The 20,451-nt window shown below is 39.3% G+C and overlaps 2 protein-coding genes across 3 annotated transcripts in view; both read left to right on the top strand.

Annotated features, from left to right (window-relative positions):
* Nucleotides 1-1,332, top strand: part of kars1 (lysyl-tRNA synthetase 1) — a 46,922-nt gene extending 45,590 nt beyond the window's left edge. For both annotated transcript variants that reach the window (XM_034190490.1, XM_034190498.1), the window contains one exon: nt 1,148-1,332. In XM_034190490.1, the coding sequence (XP_034046381.1) occupies nt 1,148-1,228 (81 nt within the window). In that variant the 3' untranslated portion in view covers nt 1,229-1,332. The remainder of the gene's footprint in view (nt 1-1,147) is intronic.
* Nucleotides 1,333-2,758: 1,426 nt separating this feature from the next.
* Nucleotides 2,759-20,451, top strand: part of gcshb (glycine cleavage system protein H (aminomethyl carrier), b) — a 36,710-nt gene continuing 19,017 nt past the window's right edge. The window contains exons 1-2 of the mRNA XM_034190481.1: nt 2,759-2,927; nt 8,314-8,393. Coding sequence (XP_034046372.1) covers nt 2,798-2,927; nt 8,314-8,393 — 210 coding nt within the window. The 5' untranslated portion in view covers nt 2,759-2,797. The remainder of the gene's footprint in view (nt 2,928-8,313; nt 8,394-20,451) is intronic.

Here is a 20,451-nt window from a genome sequence, read left to right as displayed (position 1 = left end):
TTTTGATAGAATAAATTATATCATGTTGGTGTGTTTAGAATCAGAATCAGAATTTCTTTGTCTCGTAAAGGGAAATTAGTGTTGCAGTAGGAGCACACAAAAGACAAGGTACACAAAGACAATCATATAACAATATTAACAGTGAAAATAAGACCCAACTAAAAGTCTAAAATCAAACATAATAAAAACAATATCCATACATTGTCAAATATTCAATCCAGAATCCATGCCAAAACAAAGTATTGCAAAAGTGCAATATGTGGATGTGCAAATAAGCAATAGTAGTGCAAAATAAACAAGAGCATCAAAGGCTAATTACCATTAAGTAATGAAATTGCACTGGCGATAAACAAAACCTGAAATCTTTTAGTCCTCCTCATAGGAGCCCTAAAATGACAGCCTGAGGGCAGAAGCTCAGACTCTTTTTTCAGTGGGTGATTAGGACAATCCAGAATTGCATTAGCCTTTCTCAGGACCTGTTTGTTATAAATAGACATTAAACTATTTTACTAAGCCTACTTCACTTTTTTTGATTGCTTAATCATAGTTGCAACTTGTCAAAACAATACAACTTACTGTTTTTTTTATTGAGATGGAATTAATATGGAACAGAAGAGTTCAATATATTCATTCGGACCGCCACAATGTTTTCTGTTTTTCATGTGGCCCCTTGGGAAAAATGAATTGCCCATTCCTGTGTTAACATTATTCCAGTCTTGTAGTTATGCCATCTATCGATGTTTAAGGTGGGATTTAGCCCATTTTGTAAAGTTCTAATAGCAACAGCAGTTTCCTCCTTTGTCAGTACTTATGTGGTGAGCAGAAAATAAGCTGTTGCACTGCACAATAAAAAAAAAAAAACCTGTTTGACCTGCAGTGTTTACTTTGGAAAAACTGTGTATTTTTGTGTCTCTGGGATACACCTGAGCAAAAGTTGCTGTAGTTGAACAGATTTTCAGTGACACTTGATAGCTGATGATATATATCCAAGATCAAAAATTTTGTCAGCCAAACAAGTTGAAATACATAACGTATAAGGTTTTGTTTTCGAGATGCAGGCCTACGCTCTTGTCTTACCAACACAAGTGCAAACATGTTCATCCTGTGGAGCAAGAACGGTTCAACTGACAGTTGTGTTCTTTGACAGGAGGTGTTGCTCTTCCCAGCTATGAAACCGGATGACAATAAGACATCAGCACCCGCAGAGGACGCCTCTTTGACGACCTGAGCAGGCGTGCATAAGGAGCAAAGCCTCACCCTGGCCCTCATTGGTGTTTGGTGATCTGTCAGTGGCTCTGGTTTTTCAACATGGACCATGCAGATACTATTCTTCTGCCACAATCTTTAAAAATGTGTCTGTCAAAATAAAAAACATTTAAATCTGTTTTTCATTCTTTTGTGTCCAGTCTTGTTACATATACTGTACAAGGGAGGTGATGGTCTAGACTAGTGAAACACTTTCATCACATTCAGATACATATCTGATGGCTAACCCAGGAAGTCATTGAAAGTCCGGATCTTAGTCTTGATCCAAGACTATCACAAACCCAGATACTCCCAATTTCTCATCTTCCCAGCTGATTGCACTATATTTGTATAAAAGACTTCACTTTGGCTAATTCCATGAGAATATCAGATTATGATTGCCATATGATGTGATCACTAAATTACTAAATTCCAACTCAACACCATCACTAATAAATCAAGGCTGTGACTTAAGTATACTTGTCCTTTAAATATTTTTTCTTATTATTGCTATTATTTCTTTGTGCACTGTGCTGTTCAAAGGCAGTTACAAATTACCAATAAATAACATTATTCCAAAGAAATTCATTAAAAACAATTTCCTTGTCAATTTAATGAAAGCAAGTTTTAAAAAAAAAGCATTGTTTCAAGGTGCAGAGGGGTCACACGTTTAAAAGTTACATATAATTTATTTTCAAAATTTAATTTGGCATTTCAAAATACAAAATAGAAGACAATCATTAATGTAACATCGAATACATCAAATTTTGTCAGTAAAATGAAGAAAAAAAAACCAAAATAAATGGAAAAAGGGTGTAAGGCACAACAAACTCACCCAAGATCTATTAGTGATAAGTCTCCAAGGTATGACAGTGCATATTAGCTCCAAAGTATTTATATACCAAATAAATTATACCAGAAATATTGGAAAATATGGAAGTGATTTGGAAATTCTCAAAAAATGCTACATGTATTTTCTGTTCCTTTAAAAATTTTTATCACTTGAAAAACATAAACCAAAGGCATAAAGAGGCTCAGGCAGAAGCAATATACAACATAATGGCTGACAAACAGGCATCATTACAAACAGTTAAGGGACATACAACACAGTAAACTGTAGTTCTTTACTGGGTTTATTGTCTATTGCTTTTTTGTTTGGTATGTTATTTAAAGTTTTAAGGTAGGTGTTGATTTCAATTATCCATAGTTTGAGAAGGGGTTTAGATTGACTAAATTTAGCCTTGTGTATATGATATTTGCCAAGTAATATAGGTTTACTAAATATTGTATATTTTCGTTTTTATGTTCAAAGGAGGTTATTACATTATGCTTTACTATTTCAATTCTGTGATAGGTTTTATTGTTAAACGAGTAACTCCAGATTAAGCCAAATACCTCTTGTGGTTATATATAAATTAGATATTTATCATTCATGGATTGTGACGCTGCACCCCGCCTCTGTGGTAAGTCACGAGAACCCGCACTCACTGTAATGGTGCGCGTCCCCGCGGCATAGCGCACGTGCAGTGGATTAAAATCACACGGAGTGAAGATGGCGATGCGAGCAGCGCTGCGGTGTCTGTCTGTGAACTTCTCACCCAGGCTGTCGCCGCTAGCGACTCGGTTCCAGTGGAGGAGCGGCTGTCCTCGGACACAGAGGAGCTCGTCGACCCTGTCCTCAGGTAAAAGCCGGTTTATCCGCGCTGCTCCGTCTGCTGAAGACGGGGGAAAGTCTCGGATCACTTTCTCAAAGCTGCGGTGTTACGGCACATACGGTGACCCACCATATTCTGTGAACTAGTTATTTTGCTTTTTTACACTCAAATGTCGCTTTTACTGTCGAGTCGTGCGATGTGTGCAAAGGTGTGATGGAAAAGTAAGTTTTCCACGTTTTTGGATGGAGTTGCTACTGCAGGAAGTTGTCCGCCCCCCCTTTTTTTCCTTTGTTTTCTATGGAAGCGTCCAAAACTTACTGTATGATTCACTGGATAAAAAATAGGCACCTTACCTCATAATTACGAGATCCTGATCTCATAAATACAAAGGTGCCACGATGACCACTGCCTCGCTTAGAACCACGTTGAACATCCACAAAGAAAACATCTGTATGCAATTCCATTGCCTCCAATCTCAGTAAAAACTAGCGTGAGTCATGTGTCAAGGTCGGTCATCCGGGCATTTAACCCCGAGGGGCGGAGTGTCTCGGTGAAAACATCAGACGGCTAAGACTCGTCAAGTCAATTTAATGTACAGTGGTTCATTTCAGGTCAGCTTTGTGTATAAATTTCACTGTTCCAGGCAGTGATAGCTGTCAGCTGGCTGTTAGACAATTAAAAAACGGCTGTTTTCAATAGAACAACATACAAAAGTGTGTTGTCACAGAAGTCTTTTCGCCTTCGGATTGGTCACTTTGCCAAAGGGAAGTGGCGCCAATCTTGAGAATATTTGACAATCCACCGATTTGTAAATGCCGACGGTGCACAGTGGACGCGAAGTGTGGATTTCCCTTAAGGTGTTCCTGGATTAATGAAATTCCTCCAAGGAGGGGCATGTGGCACCCAGACTATCCATGATTTTCATTTGACCTAAAAGGACTCTCCTCCAGCGCGGTGTATGTCAGTCTGCAGGCCTTGTGCCCCTCCCTGGAGGAATTTCATTAATCTGGGAACTCCTTCGGGGGGGGGGGGGGGGGAAATCTATCTGATCACAATGCCTCTTGGTCATGTACAAATGGGCCAATTTGCACACCCTCATTCCCTCTCGCAGCCCTACTAACCACTCAGGGATACAGAGGTGTCTCTCCCGGCCAGTCACTTTTCAGTCTGGGGACCCTGCCCACCAGGAACACCTAACACTTTCTGTAATTGTGTATTTAACTAACCATTGTTTACTCTTTCTGTACTCTGGCAAAATAATGTCCCTTTGGGATAAATAAAGTTGATCTTTATCTTTAAATCCACATTGTGTCTAATCACAGTGTATTATCATCGACTAACCCTAGCTCGGTTCTTGCCCCCTTACAGACTTCTAGCTTTCACTCACACAGCCCCACCAAACACTCGGGGGACAAAGAGGGAAATTTTGGAAGCCCTCAAATGAAATTAAAACATTAACTTTCACAAGGGGATAATAATTTTGTCCTCATCTGTATCTACTGTTGGTATAGGCCTAAACAGTACAGTTATAAAAAAAAATAATCAGTGAATTCTGACACAATCGTCTCTGACAGCTACATCCTCTGTGTCAGATACAGCGGCCACTGCTGGAACTCTGGCTCCAAACAGTAGGGCAGCATTTCAGCAGACCCTCCTGCACCTCTCTCGACATCATCAAATTCACTTCCAGATGTCAGGCGACGTTCCCGACCACATCTGGTAAACCTGAGCTATCACTTTTGAATGAAAGCTCAGTTATGAAACATAGCAACATTTGTTTCACTCTTGTCTGTCTGCCATTGGGATGTCTGTACTTTTTCCTAAATGTACAGTAGTGTTCAGAATAATAGTGCTATGTGACTAAAAAGATTAACCCAGGTTTTGAGTATATTTCTTATTGTTACATGGGAAACAAGGTACCAGTAGATTCAGTAGATCTCACAAATCCAACAAGACCAAGCATTCATGATATGCACACTCTTAAGGCTATGAAATTGGGCTATTAGTAAAAAAAAAAAAAAAGTAGAAAAGGGGGTGTTCACATTAATAGTAGCATCTGCTGTTGACGCTACAAACTCAAAACTATTATGTTCAAACTGCTTTTTTTAGCAATCCTGTGAATCACTAAACTAGTATTTAGTTGTATAACCACAGTTTTTCATGATTTCTTCACATCTGCGAGGCATTAATTTTGTTGGTTTGGAACCAAGATTTTGCTTGTTTACTAGTGTGCTTGGGGTCATTGCCTTGTTGAAACACCCATTTCAAGGGCATGTCCTCTTCAGCATAAGGCAACATGACCTCTTCAAGTATTTTGACATATCCAAACTGATCCATGATACCTGGTATGCGATATGTAGGCCCAACACCATAGTAGGAGAAACATGCCCATATCATGATGCTTGCACCACCATGCTTCACTGTCTTCACTGTGAACTGTTGCTTGAATTCAGAGTTTGGGGGTCGTCTCACAAACTGTCTGTGGCCCTTGGACCCAAAAAGAACAATTTTACTCTCATCAGTCCACAAAATATTCCTCCATTTCTCTTTAGGCCAGTTGATGTGTTCTTTGGCAAATTGTAACCTCTTCTGCATGTCTTTTATTTAACAGATGGACTTTGTGGGGAATTATAAATTAGCTTCACACAGACGTCTTTTAACTGTCACAGCACTTAGAGGTAACTCCACACTGTCTTTGATCATCCTGGAGCTGATCAGTGGGTGAGGCTTTACCATTCTTGTTATTCTTCTATCCATTTTGATGGTTGTTTTCCATTTTCTTCCATGTCTGTTTTTTTTTTTTTTTTTTTTTTCCATTTTAAAGCATTGGATATCATTGTAGATGAACAGCCTATAATTTTTTGCACCCGCGTATAGGTTTTCCCCTCTCCTATCAACTTTTTAATCAAACTACGATGTTCTTCTCAACAATGTCTTGAACGTCCCATTTTCCTCAGGCTTTCAAAGAGAAAAGCATGTTCAACAGGTGCTGGCTTCATCCTTAAATAGGGGACACCTGATTCACACCTGTTTGTTCCACAAAATTGACAAACTCACTGACTTAATGCCACACTACTATTATTGTGAACACCCCCTTTTCTACTTTTTTTTAACTAATAGCCCCATTTCATAGCCTTAAGAGTGTGCATATCATGAATGCTTGGTCTTGTTGGATTTGTGAGTATCTACTGGTACCTTGTTTCCCATGTAACAATAAGAAATACAACCCCTGGCAATAATTATGGAATCACCGGCCTTGGAGGATGTTCATTCAGTTGTTTAGTTTTGTAGAAAAAAAGCAGATCACAGACATGACACAAAACTAAAGTCATTTCAAATGGCAACTTTCTGGCTTTAAGAAACACTATAAGAAATCAGGAAAAAAAATTGTGGCAGTCAGTAACGGTTACTTTTTTAGACCAAGCAGAGGGAAAAAAATATGGACTCACTCAATTCTGGGGAATAAATTATGGAATCACCCTGTAAATTTTCATCCCCAAAACTAACACCTGCATCAAATTAGATCTGCTCATTAGTTTGCATCTAAAAAGGAGTGATCACACCTTGGAGAGCTGTTGCACCAAGTGGACTGACATGAATCATGGCTCCAATACGAGAGATGTCAATTGAAACAAAGGAGAGGATTATCAAACTCTTAAGAGGGTAAATCATCATGCAATGTTGCAAAAGATCTTGGTTGTTCACAGTCAGCTGTGTCTAAACTCTGGACCAAATACAAACATGGGAAGGTTGTTAAAGGCAAACATACTGGTAGACCAAGGAAGACATCAAAGCATCAAGACAGAAATATGTCTCAAAAATCGAAAATGCACAACAAAACAAATGAGGAACGAATGGGAGGAAACTGGAGTCAACGTCTGTGACCGAACTGTAAGAAACCGCCTAAAGGAAATGGGATTTACATACAGAAAAGCTAAACGAAAGCCATCATTAACACCTAAACAGAAACAAACAAGGTTACAATGGGCTAAGGAAAAGCAATCGTGGACTGTGGATGACTGGATGAAAGTCATATTCAGTGATGAATCTGCATTGGGCAAGGTGATGATGCTGGAACTTTTGTTTGGTGCCGTTCCAATGAGATTTATAAAGATGACTGCCTGAAGAGAACATGTAAATTTCCAGTCATTGATGATATGGGGCTGCATGTCAGGTAAAGGCACTGGGGAGATGGCTGTCATTACATCATCAATAAATGCACAAGTTTACGTTGATATTTTGGACACTTTTCTTATCCCATCAATTGAAAGGATGTTTGGGGATGATGTCATTTTTCAAGATGATAATGCATCTTGCCATAGAGCAAAAACTGTGAAAACATTCCATGCAAAAAGACATAGGGTCAATGTCATGGCCTGCAAATAGTCCGGATCTTAATCCAATTGAAAATCTTTGGAAGTTGAAGAAAATGGTCCATGACAAGGCTCCAACCTGCAAAGCTGATCTGGCAACAGCAATCAGAGAAAGTTGGAGCCAGATTGATGAAGTGGTACTGTTTGTCACTCATTAAGTCCATGCCTCAGAGACTGCAAGCTGTTATAAAAGCCAGAGGTGGTGCAACAAAATACTAGTGATGTGTTGGAGCGTTCTTTTGTTTTTCATGATTCCATAATTTTTTTTCCTCAGAATTGAGTGATTCCATATTTTTTTCCCTCTGCTTGGTCTAAAAAAGTAACCATTACTGACTGCCACAATTTTTTGTCCTGATTTCTTATAGTGTTTCTTAAAGCCAGAAAGTTGCCATTTGAAATGACTTTTGTTTTGTGTCATGTCTGTGATCTGCTTTTTTTTCTACAAAATTAAACAACTGAATGAACATTCTCCGAGGCCGGTGATTCCATAATTTTTGTCAGGGGTTGTATACTCAAAACTTGGATTAATCTTTTTAGTCACATAGCACTACTATTATTCTGAACACTACTGTACGTCACATGGTGAGAAATGCTGAGGAAGATGTTTTCTGGAAATGTAGTTGATGATTCCCCAAACGAGAGGGATAATTAGCAATAAAATACAACAGTGACCACTAATTATAACTGCATATGCGCAGATAGACTTAAAATCATGAATACTTTGATGTTGCGTTGCTAATGACTTGTGGCATGTCCTTTTTAAAATACTTGGAAAATATCTGCAGTATAAGCAACAGGAACATTCAACTCACAGGATGTCAAGTTATTCTGTGGCCCTGTAGAGAAACTGCCACAGTCTGGTTCAAACCTGTTTGCTGTGCAGGGTGTGAATACTAGAAACTGTTGAGGCATCTCAATTTTCCCTCAGGGGATTGTTAGAATTACAGCATGAGTTGTGAATCAAAATGATGAAGGTTTTTAAGAATGCAGTGGAGCAGAATTTCACCTAAAATTTTAAATTTTTGTTCTCCTCTCTGCAGCCTTGAAGTTCACAGAGAAGCACGAGTGGGTACGAGTCGAGGGTAGAATTGGGACAGTTGGTATCAGCAATTATGCTCAGGTATGTTGTCAGTTATGTCTCCTTCATTGATTTGTGACACATCTGGTGTAGTCGAAACATAATCCATTTTTCTAAACCTGTTTAATCCAGTTTAGTGGAGCAGATAAGTTTGATTTTTGGCCAGAATTGTCCACTTGGTGATACAAGCATCAGAATTGGCATGAATGTTCTTCATAAATCAGTGTTTGAGAAAAAAGTGTGGGCCACTTGAAAATCCAATATGGCGGCCAGGTAGGGGTCAAAGAAGAATGACACAGGGGTCAAAACGTAAAAATGCTCCAGTCATATTGAAAAGTATAACACATTATTTGTCTGATCATGAATATTTCAAAAAGATATAGTTTGGATTATCTGACTGAATGTTATAGGGTAAAAACAGCAAGAATGGTGACAAAGGTCAATTTCAGTTTGTACAGGGGTCAAACTTAAAGTTCTTTATAATTATTGATTACTGCCCACAATGGTTTGTTAGTACAGCAGATAAGAGAATATTTAGAGCAGAATCCTGCAAATGGTGATAAAAGTATCAAATTCGGCAGAACTACTCCTTAGACATTCCTTTTTGGGGGAAAAAAAAAAACACGATTGGCCACTTGAATTTTCAGTCAGTGTTCAGGTAGAGGTCAATTGAAGAATTACACAGGGGTCAAAATTAAAAGATGCTTCAATTATATTGAAACCTATGCCACATTATTTATTCACTTTTTATATCACTTTTTACCAACATTGGAGCAACTGTAACTTTTGATCCCTGTACAAACTGAAACTGACCTTTGTCACCATTCTTGCTGTTTTTATCCCATAACTCCACAGAATTCAGTCACAGATAGTCCAAACTATACCTTTTTGGAATCTTTATGATCAAGCAAATAATGTGGTGTAGTTTTCAATATGATTGGAGCATCTTTTAATTTTGACCACTGTGTAATTCTTCAATTGACCTCTACCTGACCATCGATTGAAAATTCAAGTGGCCAATCAGTTTTTTCAAAAGAGGAATGTCTAAGGAGTATTTCTGCTGAATTTGATGCTTTTAATCACCATTTGCATGATTGTTTCAGTTATCTGCTGCACTATGTGTGGAAAACTTTATAGCAGGCACCTTGCAAGCTTGTATTTCCAAGCTTTCTTTTAAGACAGGTGTTCTGTTACTGTAGTAGTTGGTAATGATCAGTTAAACCACCATTGTTAATGCTAGGACTGTTTATCAGTACATTTGTCATCTTAAACTTGTCCAAAAAAGTGGTGTGACTAAAGAATTTAACATGATGCAATATGTTGATGTGACATAACTCCTATTATCATCATCATCTCAAACACCACTTTTTAAACAAAGTGAATTATGTACATTCCAAAGCACAGATTGATGTTCAGTAGACGTCATTGCTTTGAGTACTTGCGTCATTCTTGCCTCCAGGAGAAGAGGCGTCTCTGTATTGGTTTGAGGGTGAAGCTATAATGGCAAAGATTAATGCCTCAGTCTGGTTTTGCATGGACATGCTCTAAAGTAGGCCTGGGCCTTAAAATAGCAGTGTTTATCATGCTAGACCCTTAATCGGTCAATGAGAAAAATGTTTGATAAGTGAGACCTCCACGAAAAGCACAACATGAGCATCTGAGTTCAGTTGCATGAACAGACCCAAAGTGTGTCCTGCACTCACTCAAACATCCTGCAACATCTCTTCATAATGGAGTGTGCTGCAACTGACACACAAACAGCCAATCACTTAAAAGGTTGGTGTTGAGTTACACCATCGTTACATAGCCCATCCAGAACTGCCATGTTCATTGGTCAAGTGCAGTACCTTCAATTAAAAAAAAACAAAACATTAAACAGAATAAATTTTTATAAATTAAAAAAGTACATTATAAATGAACATTTACATCCATGTTTTTGTTTAAATCCTAAACGATAAAACTGATGACTGTTTGTTTTGCCTTCTTTGTCTCAATGCTGGTTTTATTTTGAGGTATCCTAAAATGGCAGAGACCTGATCCTGTTTAGCTAATGCGTGTAGAGAAAGTATCACAACAGCACTGCTCTAAAATGTATGAGGCTCTTTGAATTGTAGAAGAAATGCACTGTACTGCAGTTAATTATGTTTAGCCTTAGTAAATGTTCACCTTTTGATTACACTGTCAGCAGCTCCAGCAAAACGGTATAACTTGCTGTCTTCAAAATAAATTAAATTATCAGTAATTATCTGCCAACTGAAATGATAAATTTCTCAGCTATATTGTCCATTCCTATTCTCAAATGTCCAGTAAATAAATCTCATCTTGTTGTGCACTCAAAATTCTGTGATACTATGATTTACCCTACTGTTAACAGGAATTATCACCTATTATTGACTTTACAGGATGTTAACACTACTTTACATGGGCGCTAATACTCTTTATCTGGCTACGACAGTACGCATGCTCTCATTTTCCCATATCAGACCGTTACCATGACAATTGGGCCCGATTGTGTATCAGATTTGCGGCTTTGTTCACATTTTGTTTTGTTTTATTTAACGCCGTGAAAACTGTAACCAAAGAAATTATGAGCGATGAAGAGGACCATTCTCCGTGCAAATTTATTACACTGACAAGTTTGAATTGGAGGAATTGAACCAAAGGAACTCGAAGTGGATATGCAAAATGAAGACCAAGAAGATGAAAACACAACTCCGAACAGCCATAAAATAAACAAATTATTAACCTCGCTGCGAGGTTAATAATGCTTTTCATATCGACTCGCCAAAGGCTGATACATCATTATCTGAAGGTAAACAAAAATGCAGGGCAGGTGCCCTCTAGGAACAAATGTGGACAGCATTTCTCTACACTATGCCTTGTGAAACTTGCAGCTCTTGAGCTGTTAACATTTATTTGTATTATTGCTAGTCGGCCATCATTGAAATAAACCCAGTGGCAAAAGAAATTAGAGTGAGTACAGCATTCTGACAAGTTGCGCATTTGTAAAATATTTGAATTTCTTCAGTGGTAATTTTGTGCTTAGTTTTAAAATGTTACTGTATTAAACTTTATCCAGTGAAATGAATGATTAAACAGAAAATTGCAACACTTTTGCAGGCAATGCATGCATACTCCCTCCTTCCTCTTGGCTGAGCCCCCTCAAGATCTGATCCTAGCTCTGCCCCAATCTGGCATTTTGACATCATACAGGCAACATTAAATTACTTTTTACTGTACTTCCTATAATATGTGTGTGTGTTTAGAGTTGTATGTAAATGTTTTGGCACCCCTGATGATTTCCATGATTTTCCTTTATAAATCATTGGTTGTTGGATCAGCAATTTCAATTAAATATATAGCAGACAAACAGTGATATTTGAGAAGTGAAATTAAGTTTTATAGGATTTACAGAAAGTGTGCAATAATCCTTAAAGAAAATTAGGCAGGTGTATAAATTTGGGCACCCCAACAGAACAAATACATCAATATTTAGTAGATCCCCCTTTTGTAGCAATAGCAGCTTCTAAAAACTTCCTATAGCTTCCAGTGAGAGTCTGGATTCTGGTTGAAGGTATTTTGGACCATTCTTCTTTGCAAAACATCTCAGGTTTGTTGGTTTCCGAGCATGGGTAGTCCGCTTAAAATCACACCACAGATTTTCAATAATATTCAGGTCTGGGGACTGAGATGGCCATTCCAGAATGTTGTACTTGTTCCTCTGCGTGAATGCCTTAGTACTTGTAGATTTTGAGCAGTGTTTAGGGTTGTTGTCTTGTTGAAAGATCCAGCACAACTTCAACTTTGTCACTGATTCATGAACGTTGTTCTCAAGAATCTGCTGATATTGACTGGAATCCATGTGACCCTCAATTTTAACAAGATTCCCAGTACCTGCACTGGCCACACATCCCCACAGCATGAGGGAAATTTTACTGTAGGTAGCAAGTGTTTTTCTTGGAATGCTGTATTCTTTTTCAGCCATGTATACCGCCCCTTATGTCCAACTAACTGTTTTAGTTTCATCAGTCCACAGCGCCTTATTCCAAAATGAAGCTGGCTTGTCCAAATGTGCTTTAGCATACCTCATGCGACTCTGTTTGTGGCGTGTACGCAGAAAAGGCTTCCTTTGCATTACAGCATCATACAGCATCTCTTTGTGCAAAGTGCGCTGTATAGTTGAACGATGCACAGAGATACTATCTGCAGCAAGATTGGGGATGGGTATTGATAAGATTTTATCTATCGATTCTGCTTATCAATCAGATTCTTTATCGATACCTCTTGTGAATTTTCTGTATACTAAAAGTAGGCTTTACAGGTTTTGTGTCAACATTTTGACTCTTAAAGTAAATAAATATGAAATTGGTCACTGTATCCTTGATCTCTGGCCATAAATAAAATCTGTAGTTTTTGTCAAAAGCATTTCCTTTCAGACATTTTGGCATGAATGGCTCTCCATACCTCTGAGCTCAGCTGGCTGCTGCACATCAGCACAGGACATCTCATTTTGGGAGGGGAAAAAAAAAAACATTTGTGATCAACTGCAGTTTGCATTACATTTGGAAAGAGGTGTCATTTGATTTAAACAGTGTTTCGCTTTGAATTTATTAATTCTGACTGGACTCTATCATTCTAACTTGACTCTGCAGAGAGCCGCGCAGCGTTTGGAGCTGTGTGAAAAGAACAGTGGACGATTCTCATTTCTTTATCGCAACAAAACAGGAGTCCCAGTTAGTGACTTTAATCTGCACAAAAGTGACGCACAGGGATTAAAGTGGTGAAAAACAAAAAAGCTGTAACCCAAAATTACCCCCCACACTACCCACATGAAAATGTTTGAATTCTAGAAGCTCTGCAATCTGGGGTTATTCCAGACAATAAACTGGAGTGAGTGCAGCATCCATTTTGGTGAGGAAAAAAACCCAACTTTCCTTATTCATATTCATTCCAGTAGTATTCTGACCTTACTAGGATGCAGCAGTTTTCTCTCTTGGCAGATAGTTCTGGAGGAAATCACTGAAGAAATTAACAAATTGAAAATATGATTTGATCGAAACAAATTGTCATTTAAAAAACAGGGATGAAGTGGAGGTGTAACAATCACTAGGTGTTCACAGGAAACACTTTATTTATGTTCATTGTTAGTTGGTTTTATATTTTCTGTTGTTTTTAATCAGGTTCTCTTTGTCTCTTTCTCTAAAATTGTGTTGTAGCATTATTATTATTATTGTTGTTGCTATTATTAATATATAAACAAAAATAAATTTAAAAAATTTACAATTTGTAATACATTTGACTCTTTTATGACAACAAACACTGAGCCATTAGTTATTATACAGAAAACAAATTTACACAAACGTGCTGAGATGTGAACAGCTTAATGCTAACTTTAACACTGAAAATGCCATAGACATGCTAACACGTTAGCATCGGCCCTGTTTTTTTAAGTTATAAAATACATTTATCAACTGTTTCAGAAGACCATAACAGGTCAGCTTAACATAAAAAGGTAACTATTATACAGGCATATGCTCTTTGGGGTTTTAGCGGGGAAAAATTAAGATAAAGTGAAATAAAACAAAGAACCATGAAGCAGCAGGTTGGATCAATGCTTCAAAGAAGAATCATGCTGCAGAAACGGTTGATTACAGACCCTGCAGGGGTTCTGTAATTGACATAGAGACATGATCATTTTCCCCAAAAACAACGGCCTCTTTGAAGGACCGATAAGGGAATCGTTCAGCAAAAAGGCTATTGTCGGTGGATCGAATCATTTCTTAATGATACCCGAAAAGAACCGGTTCTTGATACCCAACCCTAAGCAAGATCATGTTGTAGGTTCTATGGGTTGACTATGACTGTTGTCACCATCCTTTGCTTCAGCTTATCTGAGCTTTATCTTGGCCTGCCACTTTGAGCCTTAACTACTACTGTGCCTGCCGTCTTCAATTTCCTCACATTGGAAACTGACAGCTGAAATCTCTGAGATAGCTTTTTGTATCCTTCCCTTAAACCATGATGTTGAACAATTTTTGTTTTCAGGTTATTTGAGAGTTGTTTAGAGGATCCCATGTTGCCACTCATTAGAAGAGATGTAAAGAGGAGAAACATTTGTCACCTTAAATACTCTTTCTCATGACTGGATTTACTTGTGTAAGGAGGAACCAATTTTGTGATCCAATAATTAGTGCTAAATGCATTCAAATCAATAAAATGACAAGGGTGCCCAAATGTATGCACCTGCCTAATTTTGTTTAATTATTGCACACTTTCTGTAATACTAGAAACTTCATTTCACTTCTCAAATATCAGTGTGTTCGTCTGCTATATGATATGTTTAACTGAAATTTCTGATCCAGACAACCATTGATTTATAAAGGGAAATTATGAAAATTCAGGAATGCCCAAACTTTTGCATACAATTGTGTGTGTATGTGTGTTTGACAGTTGAGCTTTCAGAGAGGTGCCATTGAGCGCCATAGCAGCTAATCAAACCCAAAAACACACCTAAAAAGGTCAATTGACTATGGACTGTAAATTATGTCCAAAAAACAATCACAGAAGATTAAATGTAGAGTGAAACACAACCCCACACACCCGCATCTGCTGCCTTGACCCATTGTGCTGCTCTCACTACAATTGTTAGTCAGCTCGATAACTGACTTGAGAAAACTGCTGAGATGTCCTATTAAAAACACTAAGACACAAAGTATATTGGCAGGTACATGTAAAATGATGGCTTAAAATTGTAGTGTGAGGAAATTAATGAAGGGAAATAAAAGTTGATGTGAGATTCTGCTCACAAATACGCAAATATCACAGCCCCAGAAAGAACCCTGCAGACTAAACTGGGCACAACAAAGCCAGACTCTGCTGGGTTTAAACTGGTGTGTGCTAAGCCTCTTTCACACGGCGCAAACGTAGAGTTGTTGCGTTTAGAGTACGCCGAAAAAGCGTGCATACTCGCCGTTGTTCCTGTGTAATCGCGTGTTGTTACGTTCGTAGATTTGCTTGCAGCTGTGTGTGTGTTTGCTTTTAATGTGTGCGTACTGTCGCGTGTAGCCCTTGCTGCAGTTCAACTCTTTCAGTTCACTCCTGTTGGCTGTGCAGAACACATTGCTGCTCTTGGAATACAGTGGACTGTATCATGAGGTATTTACAGTTGCAGTACTGCCACATATGTAGCCATAGCGCTATTTTCTGCCGCTCCATTCTCAAAACATTTTTTAACGTACAGCGGGACACACGGCTGTCTTGTAACATCAGGTCACGAAGTTCAGAGTCTGTTGTTTGCCCCCACACCCCACCCAGAAAAAAGAAAGGAAGGAAAATATTGCAGTTTAAACTCAGCTTCTTGTTTGACCATGAGAGACAGTGCTCTGTTCTCAAAATGTTCCATGAATGGACTCACGTTGCACGCAGGGAGAGCAGAGAAACAGAGCAGTGGAAATCACTTTGAGTGGCAATTCAAAATTGTGACAGTTCACTTGAACATGAAGGTGTGAAAAGGTTTTTAAGCCGTCAGCGGACATTCTGTGAGAACAGCTTTGATCCACAGAGTTATGACTCTTGTCCCTTGTAAAAGCAGGAAAACCTGTGTTATTGCATTCCCTTTTGATCAGTGTTTGTCGTTAGTTATGCACAAGACAGTCCATTTGTGCGCAGCTGCCGGCAGACTGGAGGAGGTGAAAATGAACCAAAGCAGAGCTGCTTCTGGCAACCACATGCATGACCCATCGTGAGAAGTGACATGTCCTCCTGCTGGCTATCAGTCCGTAAGGAGGAGTTGATGGACTTTATTAAGGTGTTACAATCGTGACAGACTGGATGACATGAAAAACAAAGTAAAGTGAAGCAAAGCAGAGCTGCTTCTGGCGGCCACACATGCAACCTGCCGTGAGAAGTGGACGCTGGAGATGTCCTCCTGCTGGCAATCGTCCGTGAGCAGGACTTGATGGACTCTTTCACCGTGCTGCAATCGACAGACTGGAGAAGTTAAACGAAGCAAAGTAAAACTGCTTCTGGGGCTGCGCGTGACCCACCGTGAAAAGTGAACGGGGGACAGTGGACATGTCCTCTGACCGTGGAAGCTTGGCTCAATCTTCTTCCATGGCTTTCAAGCTTCACTGCCAGTAAAGTCGGGATGAATAAAATCTATCAATCCAGGTATGTACTGATAAAAGGAATTGTCGCCCTGGTCTGTAGAATTGTGGAGGCTTGTTGTACAGTAGCACAGTGTTGTGTAGATTTACAAACTGTTGTGTTGTGTAGACTTACTTAAAAATTGCGTACTTTCTGCGCCGATTAAAATTTAATGTTTAATTTCTTGCATTCTGCTCTCATAGCGCTCAGCATACTGCTGCGTAGGGAGTAAAAACTCAGAGTAGAGCTATTTAACTCAGTGTAGATGGTACGCCGCAATACACAACTCTACGTTTGCGCCGGTGTGAAAGGGGTTTTACTGCTGCCAACTGGGATATCTTATCTGGACAGTACAGTTGATAACATAAACCATAATTTGAACAAACTCAGACATTGTCACAAGCACCGTACCCTTGACTTCTGGCCTGTATTGACATGTTTCTATCCGTGTAGTGTTCTCAGGTTTCTAAAGCACTGTTAACACCTGGATACTCTCTTTACAGCCTCTACATAAGCTGTTCCCTTCCAGTGGTGGCTCCAGAGATATTTTTCTGCAGGTGCTTTGGGGGGCTTGCCATTTTTGAGTGTGCTATGGGCTCATGTGTCGCGATGGCCCTCTGCTAAACCTTTGCCACATTCGCAGGCATGCGTACACATAGCCACATTCCCATCTGCGACAGTCACTAATGACATATAGAATGACCAAAATCACACACATAAACCAAGGCTACTGTTCAATACAAATATTCAGACCTCCATGTGTAGCCAACAGTAGGCAGAGAGAAAATCTTTCACGTACCATTGATGTCTTCATAACAGCACAATGCACCCGTTGTTGTGGTTAAGAGCAAAAGCATCAAAGATTTGGTTCCTGTCCAGAGGCCGTGTTCTCTGAAGGATCATTGCCACGAGTTACTAGGGGTCACTGCTTTATCTGTGCCTACTGCTGTTCCTCAGGTAGTTCTTTAAACCACACAGACTTCATTTCTTTTCAATTTCACTCATGGATATTTGGGCAACAAAGACTGAACCATTTCAACAACTTGAAACTACACTCGCTGCAGACGGAGGTCATGGAAAATAGTCATGCTGACTTATGGTTTTGATTTATAAATAACATTAATACCGATAGAATAACTCCATTAATGTCAATTCTGTCATTTATACAAAGTTAAAATATAGCATATATCTTTTAATGTAACAAACAGACAGATCGCAAAGGATTCTGGGTAAAAGTGCCTCTGCTAAACACTGATTGGTTCAGTCATTCATTATGTAAACTAACATGTTAATGTGTCCTGTGTTGGTGTTTACAGATAAATGTGCTTTTGTAAAATATTCCATTTTTTATTTGTAAAAACAGGTATTTTTATGGAGCCCTGGAAGTGTCATCGCAAAATGTTTTGCATGTGGAGAGAATGTGCGCTCATTTTATTATATTGTGCCGTGCGCACGTTTGATGATGATGTAAAACGTGCACTCAGTTTTGTCTTGACATATAAATGTTGGCTTTATACTGTGTGAGTTTTGGCCCTTTTTCAGATGATTTTTCATTCATGCGAGAATTTTTTTATTTTTTTATTTTATTTTATTTTATTTTTTTGGACCGAGTTTCAGGTTAATCGCGCGTCCTGCATCGTGTAGTGTACATGTACACTCAACAAAAATATAAACGCAACACTTTTGGTTTTGCTCCCATTTTGTATGAGATGAACTCAAAGATCTAAAACTTTTTCCACATACACAATATCACCATTTCCCTCAAATATTGTTCACAGACCAGTCTAAATCTGTGATAGTGAGCACTTCTCCTTTGCTGAGATAACCCATCCCACCTCACAGGTGTGCCATATCAAGATGCTGATTAGACACCATGATTAGTGCACAGGTGTGCCTTAGACTGCCCACAATAAAAGGCCACTCTGAAAGGTGCAGTTTTATTGGGGGGGATACCAGTCAGTATCTGGTGTGACCACCATTTGCCTCATGCAGTGCAACACATCTCCTTCGCATAGAGTTGATTGTCAATTGTGGAATGTTGGTCCACTCCTCTTCAATGGCTGTGCGAAGTTGCTGGATATTGGCAGGAACTGGTACAGTACACGCTGTCGTATACGCCGGTCCAGAGCATCCAAAACATGGTCAATGGGTGACATGTCCGTTGAGTATGCCGGCCATGCAAGAACTGGGACATTTTCAGCTTCCAAGAATTGTGTACAGATCCTTGCAACGTGGGGCCGTGCATTATCCTGCTGCAACATGAGGTGATGTTCTTGGATGTATGGCACAACAATGGGCCTCAGGATCTCGTCACGGTATCTCTGTGCATTCAAAATGCCATCAATAAAATGCACCTGTGTTCTTCGTCCATAACAGATGCTTGCCCATACCATACCAACACCTCTCCAATGTACCAAACGCCAGCGAATGTGAGCATTTGCCTACTCAAGTCGGTTATGACGACGAACTGGAGTCAGGTCGAGACCCCGATGAGGACGACGAGCATGCAGATGAGCTTCCCTGAAACAGTTTCTGACAGTTTGTGCAGAAATTCTTTGGTTATGCAAACCGATTGTTTCAGCAGCTGTCAGAGTGGCTGGTCTCAGACGATCTTGGAGGTGAACATGCTGGATGTGGAGGTCCTGGGCTGGTGTGGTTACACGTGGTCTGCGGTTGTGAGGCTGGTTGGATGTACTGCCAAATTCTCTGAAACTCCTTTGGAGATGGGTTATGGTAGAGAAATGAACATTCAATACACGAGCAACAGCTCTGGTTGACATTCCTGCTATCAGCATGCCAATTGCACGCTCCCTCAAATCTTGCGACATCTGTGGCATTGTGCTGTGTGATAAAACTGCACCTTTCAGAGTGGCCTTTTATTGTGGCCAGTCTAAGGCACACCTGTGCACTAATCAGCATCTTGATATGGCACACCTGTGAGGTGGGATGGATTATCTCAGCAAAGGAGAAGTGCTCACTATCACAGATTTAGACTGGTCTGTGAACAATATTTGAGGGAAATGGTGATATTGTGTATGTGGAAAAAGTTTTAGATCTTTGAGTTCATCTCATACAAAATGGGAGCAAAACCAAAAGTGTTGCGTTTATATTTTTGTTGAGTGTAGTAACAAGCTGCATTTAACAGCTCACGACCACCTCCTGATCGCCGATCGTATGGTCGAATGAAAATCAAACCTGTTTGATATTATTCTGGTCGGCCGTCGTGAGGTTATCCTGCTGCTGAGGGGCTACAAGCGTCCAACCGCTCGCACTGTGCCTGTGCAAACACCGCAGAGCTGTCTTGTAATGTTTTTTTTTGTTGTTGTTTTTAAACTTAACTTGTAAAAAAAAAAAAACACACAAAAAAGACATTTGCAAAGCCAAAACGTTTGACAACCATCTGATATAACCGCGGTCAAAATAAATAGAACACTGCCATCTACTGGTGCTCAGACGCTTAGTACTGAGGGTGAATACTGCCATGAACACTACAGGCCAGTAGTTGGCAGTAGAGGCCTGAAAAACTTGCCAAAACAAAATCCCAGATAATCGGTGTCTGCTATATTTAAGATGTGTGGAATTTAACAAACTTAAATACAATAACGTCTATAAGCCCAGAGAATATATTCACGAGAGTTTTAGGCACTAGTTTAATGCTGCTGTCCGTAGAGCCTGAACAGATTGTCTGAAATGCATTTGTCCTGTTGTGAACATACTGAGATTAGACTATCCTACCCATAATGCACTGCTGGGCACAGCATGTGCTCACTAAAACCTTAAAATTAGCACATTACTTAAACTAAAACATATGCGTATCTGATATTTTCACTTTATAAAACGTCAGGCATGACAGTAATTTTAAATAACTTGTCCAAAATTAGTTTGGTTAAAATTTGAACCATAAGTTAAAAATGTATGCCTCTGGATGACTTGAGTGATATTGCCAGCATATCAG

The sequence above is a fragment of the Thalassophryne amazonica genome, chromosome 2 (genome assembly GCF_902500255.1).
Source record: "Thalassophryne amazonica chromosome 2, fThaAma1.1, whole genome shotgun sequence".
Lineage (NCBI taxonomy): Eukaryota > Metazoa > Chordata > Actinopteri > Batrachoidiformes > Batrachoididae > Thalassophryne > Thalassophryne amazonica.
The sequence above is the reverse complement of the archived record's forward strand: the minus strand, read 5'-3'. Positions and strand labels throughout refer to the sequence as shown.